Genomic DNA, 2,027 nt, shown 5'->3' with positions numbered 1-2,027 from the left:
TTTTCTTGTTGTTATGAGTCACATTTTAAACAATGTAGCCTGAGTGTGCATTTTTCTTTCTTTTTCTTTCTTTCTTCTTTCTTTCTTTCTTTCTTTCTTTCTTTCTTTCTTTCTTTCTTTTTAAAAGCACTGGCTATAAACATCATAGGGTCATGTATCTTTTTCTAGAATTTGAGCTTTAACAAGTGAAAAACTGTGTAAGGGGAAAAGAAAGTAAAACGAAAAGTGGTGTAATTAAGGTGATGGATTATTTCCTCTTAACCAATACTTTCTTTTTTCAATAAAAGAAAAAAGAATAATAAGAAGCAAGTAAAAATATATAAAGCTCATCATCAGAGTTCTGTAGTTGTTGCTGCGGGTAGGGTGGGGAGGTTTAACACCTCACAGCGGACACAAGAGTTCTTATTCATGTTAGTGGGCTTTGAACCAAGCAGGACAGAGAGACTGGGTTTGAGACCCTTCCCATTGGAGGCCCGTGGACATCCCAGGCATGTGTACATTTGTGGAAGGTGGTTGTTAGAGGAATTCAGAACTGCTGTGTCTACCACGGATGGATGCTAAAAGGAACATCTCCTTTTTTATCTCCTGTTAACAACTGTGAATGTGCATTTTATGTCTCAGACCAGTTCTGAGGGGCGTGGGCCCCACCTCGTGGGTTCACTTTCTGTGGTCCTCCACAGTTTCCATCGAGGTGAAACGAGGAGAAAGTGAACATCAAAGGCGTTTCTAGTGGGCTCAGAAGAGAGCAGTCTTAAACCCATTTTGGAGTCGCGATAGATCTGGCAAGGGTTTGGCTCTCTATGCATCAGGTTTTGAGTTCTGTTTACTTGGTGCCAACTGGCCCTCCTCTGTCACTTCCCACCCCCTCTCTCCGTTTTCATACCCACCCTCATCTCCCTATTGGCTGCCTCCCAGAGCCTTTAGCTACCAGCGTAATGGCCCCCATCCCAGGCAAAGGACCTGGGTTGGCCTCAAACTCCCGCTCTCCTTGGCTTCTTTTCTCCTACGGCTCTCTCCACTAGAAGCACTCCTGAGAAGCAGTGAGGGTTAAATGGCAGTTATGCACGTAATCCTCTGATGAAAGGCAGAGACGTTATTCCAAAACTCTGCCAGGGTTCCAGATAGGCAGCTGCGCTGTATGACTCCTTCTCCTTGCCGCCCCACCCCCACTTACGTCTCCAGCTGCCAGATGAAGACTAGGTGTTGCTGAGCAAGGAAGCCTGGAAATCAAATGTGTGTAAACCCGGTAACTGCTTGGCTGCCATTGCTTCGCCTAAGGGGGACACTGAGGCATCCTGTGTGAGGTTCGCTTGTGCAGGCTACCTCTCCTGTCACAGAGGCCTGGGACATCCCCTCCCTGCAAGTTTACCATTCATCTAAACAGCTGCCAACGTCGATTTGTCTAAGGAAAGAAGAACATTTTTCTCGCCAGCTTTTCTTCTCTCCAAGAACAGAAAAGACAAGCCTCAGTTTAGAGAAAGTAACGTAAGTGCCACTAAAGAGATAAGAGTCCAAGGCTTCAGCCAGCAAAACCGCAGATCTGAATTTAGGGGCATCTTATTTATTTATTTAGTCAACAAAATAAGTAAAACTTTTATTCAAGCAAGTGCAGTACAGTGCAGTAAAATTTCAGATTTTTGAAAAAGAAAGAAAATATTTTTAATACTTCATATCTTTGTACAGATTTTGTAGATTCGTGTCTATTCACCCACTAAGCATAGAATCCCCTGGAGGTGAAATATTTTAACAAAGTTAGAACACCAACACAGAAGGTTCTTTTTATATAGGTCCATGTTTTATGTTAAAAAAAAAAAAAAAAAAGAAGAAAGAAAGAAAGAAAAAGGCATTTTAGGTAGATGGAGGGATCAGCGCCGTTTCTGCTACACTAGTAAAAACCTTCCAGTGACCCTCCATCCACTGCTCGTAGGCAAATCAGAATCATTTCTCAGGGATATATTGCATTTGTACACTCTTTTTCCAAACAGACCACATTCTTCTATCTTCTGTAAACTTTTCTAGAGGAGCCA

General features: G+C 42.7%; 1 protein-coding gene across 4 annotated transcripts in view; it reads left to right on the top strand.

Annotated features, from left to right (window-relative positions):
- Positions 1-2,027, top strand: part of NRP2 (neuropilin 2) — a 94,880-nt gene that overhangs the window by 86,463 nt on the left and 6,390 nt on the right. Inside the window, exon 16 of one of the 4 annotated variants that reach the window (XM_011369685.2) lies at positions 1,183-1,208. The exons of the other annotated variants lie outside the window; for them this stretch is intronic. Coding sequence (XP_011367987.1) covers positions 1,183-1,193 — 11 coding nt within the window. The 3' untranslated portion in view covers positions 1,194-1,208. Of the gene's footprint in view, positions 1-1,182; positions 1,209-2,027 lie in introns of those variants that run through there. 4 annotated transcript variants of the gene reach the window in all.

Source organism: Pteropus vampyrus, unplaced genomic scaffold, assembly GCF_000151845.1.
Source record: "Pteropus vampyrus isolate Shadow unplaced genomic scaffold, Pvam_2.0 Scaffold152, whole genome shotgun sequence".
In the NCBI taxonomy this organism is placed as follows: Eukaryota; Metazoa; Chordata; class Mammalia; order Chiroptera; family Pteropodidae; genus Pteropus; species Pteropus vampyrus.
The sequence above is the reverse complement of the archived record's forward strand: the minus strand, read 5'-3'. Positions and strand labels throughout refer to the sequence as shown.